At 47.1% G+C, this 3,164-nt stretch overlaps 1 protein-coding gene across 1 annotated transcript in view; it reads right to left on the reverse strand.

Moving 5' to 3' along the window:
- The window catches only part of FRY (FRY microtubule binding protein), a 571,437-nt gene that overhangs the window by 277,706 nt on the left and 290,567 nt on the right, over positions 1-3,164 (reverse strand). Inside the window, exons 13-14 of the mRNA XM_042782984.1 lie at positions 2,109-2,212; positions 1,095-1,203 (exon numbers count right to left, since the gene is read on the reverse strand). Coding sequence (XP_042638918.1) covers positions 1,095-1,203; positions 2,109-2,212 — 213 coding nt within the window. The remainder of the gene's footprint in view (positions 1-1,094; positions 1,204-2,108; positions 2,213-3,164) is intronic.

The following is a 3,164-nucleotide window of genomic DNA, read 5'->3' on the forward strand; positions in this document are numbered from 1 at the left end:
TTTGAACCGCCAGCCTTCTGGTTAGCAGTCAAGTGCTTTAGCCACTATGCTACCAGAGCTCCTATAGGGTTTCCTAGGCTGTAATCATTATGGAAAGGAGCTCTGGTGGTGCAGTGCCTAAGGTATTTGCCTACTAACCAGAAAGTTGGTGGTTCAAATCCACCAGCCACTCTGTGGAAGGCAGATGGGGTAATCTACTTCCATAAAGATTTACCACCTTGGAAACCCAACGAGGCAGTTCTACTCTGTCTTCCGGGGGTGCTGGGAGTTGGAATCAACTAGACAGCAGTGGGTTTCAGTTAATGCCCTCCAGGAGACCCTGAGTGGTGTACCCAGGTAACACACTCATTGAACGGAAAGGTTAAAGGTTCGCGTGCACCCAGAGGCGCCAAGAAGCAAAGTCCTGGCAATTTATTTCTGAAAAATCAGTCATTCAAAACCCAGGGGAGAACAGGTCTGGTCTGCTACACATGGGGGCACTGTGAGTAAGAATCAATGCAACGACAACTGGTTTTTATTTTTTAAATCTCTTCCAAACATGAGACACTTCGCTTCTTTCTCCTTCTGTGTCAAATCCAGAGCAAAACAAACCAACCAAACCAAACTCAATGCTGTTGAGTCAACTGGGTGCACAGCGACCTATCCTTGAGTTTCTGAGGCGGTATCTCTACAGGAGTAGATTGCCCAATCTTCCTTCCAAAAAATCGGCTGATGGGTTTGAACCTCCAGCCTTCTGGTTATCAGTCAAATGTCTTGGAATTATGCCACCAGAGCAGAGGACCAGAAAAAGACGGGGACTAGGTACCAAGAGATCCTTCTACTTCAGGCTTCATGACCTCAAGTAAGTCACTTAAGCCCTCTGTCTCACTTTCTACATTTGTCACTTGCTAAAAATATTTGACTTACTCATGTCATGATTTGTCTTAAAGATAAAGAGCAAAAAAAATTAGGTTATGGGTGAAAACAACTTCATGATTCTGGAAAGTCTATACGTGAAGAGGTTGTTTTAGGCCTTTCCTCTCTCGGGTCTTCAGGAGAGGAGGCTGGGGGTGTCAGCGCCATGAGATGCCTGGTGGGAACAGCCCCTCCATTACCTGGGCGATGAACTGGATGATCTTCACAAAGATGTTCAGCGGCATATCCCTCGGTACCACGCCACGGGACCCTTTGGGGAAAAGTGTTGTGACGATGGTTATAAGTCGGCTGAAAGATAAGGGGGAAGGGAAGACAAGACAAGATTGGCTAAGCTCCAGCTGTTCAAGGGAAAAGGGCAGACGCTCCATCTTATCTAAGGATCGAGAGGACTCAGGGAAAGGAAAAGAAACTGCCTCGGCCCTTCTCCGCTCACATAAATACTCCATGAAAAGATTTTCTGGAAAACAAAGGGCCATGGAAAATTACAGACAGTCCCTCAACTTACAATGGGGCTTTGTATTGACGACTCCATTGTAAGTTGGTTCTGACGTAGGTCAAGTACATCAGTTTTTTTTCATAGTTTTCATTATGATTGCCTTTTATTGTCAGTATCTTTATGAATCTGCTCTTCATTTGTCTTTGGGGGTTGGAATCATTACATGTAAACTTACAGATAGGAGCTCTGGTAGCATAGTGCCTAAGAAACTTCACTCCTAACCAGAAGGCTGGTGGTTCAAACCCACCAGCCACTCCTCGGAAGGAAGGTTGGGCAATCTACTGCCACAGTGATACTGCCTCAGAAACCCAAGGAGGGGTCACTATGAGTTGGGTCTGACTCGACGGCACATAACAAAAACAACATGCAGTACATATCCTAATGATAAAATGTACAGAAGAAAAACACAAAACAGATGTCCGTAAGCGCGGTACGCTGTAACTTGAACATGTTCGAGGTACAGATGCTGCCCTTTGTCAAAGTGGGGAGCTCAGCCCTAGCTCTAGAATGTGCGTATCCTGACAGAGGCTGTCGTTTCTGAAATGACCACAGCCTGGACAAGGTCCCAGGATTTAGGGCTCTGCGGGAACAGTCAGGTTTGAAGATCTTGTAGATGGGTTAGCACCGGTGGTAACAAAGAAATACCTGCCACCACGGGTGGTACTGTGGTCACCGTGGACCCAAGCCTGCTCCTTACCTCTGAGTAGCCGTGTTGCTTTCACACTTGATGCGAATCATATAAACCCACAGTAATCGGTACAAAGATTCCAAGGCAACTCGGGCCATCTTGGGGTCTTTATTCTACAAAAGAAACTGAGATGTCAGGTAGCCATGCAAACGGTGATGTAAGATCATTCTTCTCTGTATTCCGTCCACCACAAGCCACCCACTGCTGTAGAGTTGGTTGCGACTCACAGCGCCCCTAGAGGACAGAGTGGAACTGCCCCAGAGGGTTTCCAAGGCTGTCAATCTTTTGGGAAGCCAAAACCCACTGCCATAAAGTCAATCTAACTCACAGTGACCCTAGTGGACAGAATGGAACTGCCCCATAGGGTTTCCAAGTGTGAACTTTATGGAAGCAAAGCCCAAACGAACCCACTACCATGGAGTTTGACCTGTCCATCTTTTGGTTAGGAGCTGAATGCTTTTAACTACTACATCACCAGAGACTCTGTCCTCAGGCATAAGTGTCTTATTTATCCCTGAAATCTATTAGAATTTCTGGCATCGCCAAAGGATCAATAAGGAACCCTGATGGTGTAGTAGGAACTCCGGTGGTGTAATGCCTAAGGCATTTGACTGCTAGCCAGAAGGGTAGTGGTTCAAACCCACCAGCCACTCCTTGGAAGGAAGGTTGGACAATCTACTTCCATAATGATACTGCCTTGGAAACCCAAGGAGGAGTCACTATGAGTTGGATCTGACTCTATGGCAGTGAGTTTTGTTTTGTATTTTTTGGTGGTGTAGTGGTTACCTGTTAGGCTGCTAACCAAAAGGTAGGCAGTTCGAACCCACCAGCTGCTCTGCAGGAGGGAGATGTGGCAGTCAGCTTCAGTAAAGATTTCAGCCTTGGAAACCCTGTGGGGCAGTTCCACTCTGCCCTCTAGGGGCACTGTGGGTCAGAATGGACTCCATGGCAGTGGGTGTGGTTTGGGCTTTGCTCCCATAAAGACTGACAGCCTTGGAGACCCTGTGGTGCAGTTCCACTCTGTCCTCTAGGGGTGCTGTGAGTCAGAATCAACTCCACAGCAGT

Source organism: Orycteropus afer, unplaced genomic scaffold (genome assembly GCF_000298275.1).
Source record: "Orycteropus afer afer isolate SDZICR_OR568_19922 unplaced genomic scaffold, OryAfe1.0 scaffold00558, whole genome shotgun sequence".
NCBI lineage: Eukaryota > Metazoa > Chordata > Mammalia > Tubulidentata > Orycteropodidae > Orycteropus > Orycteropus afer.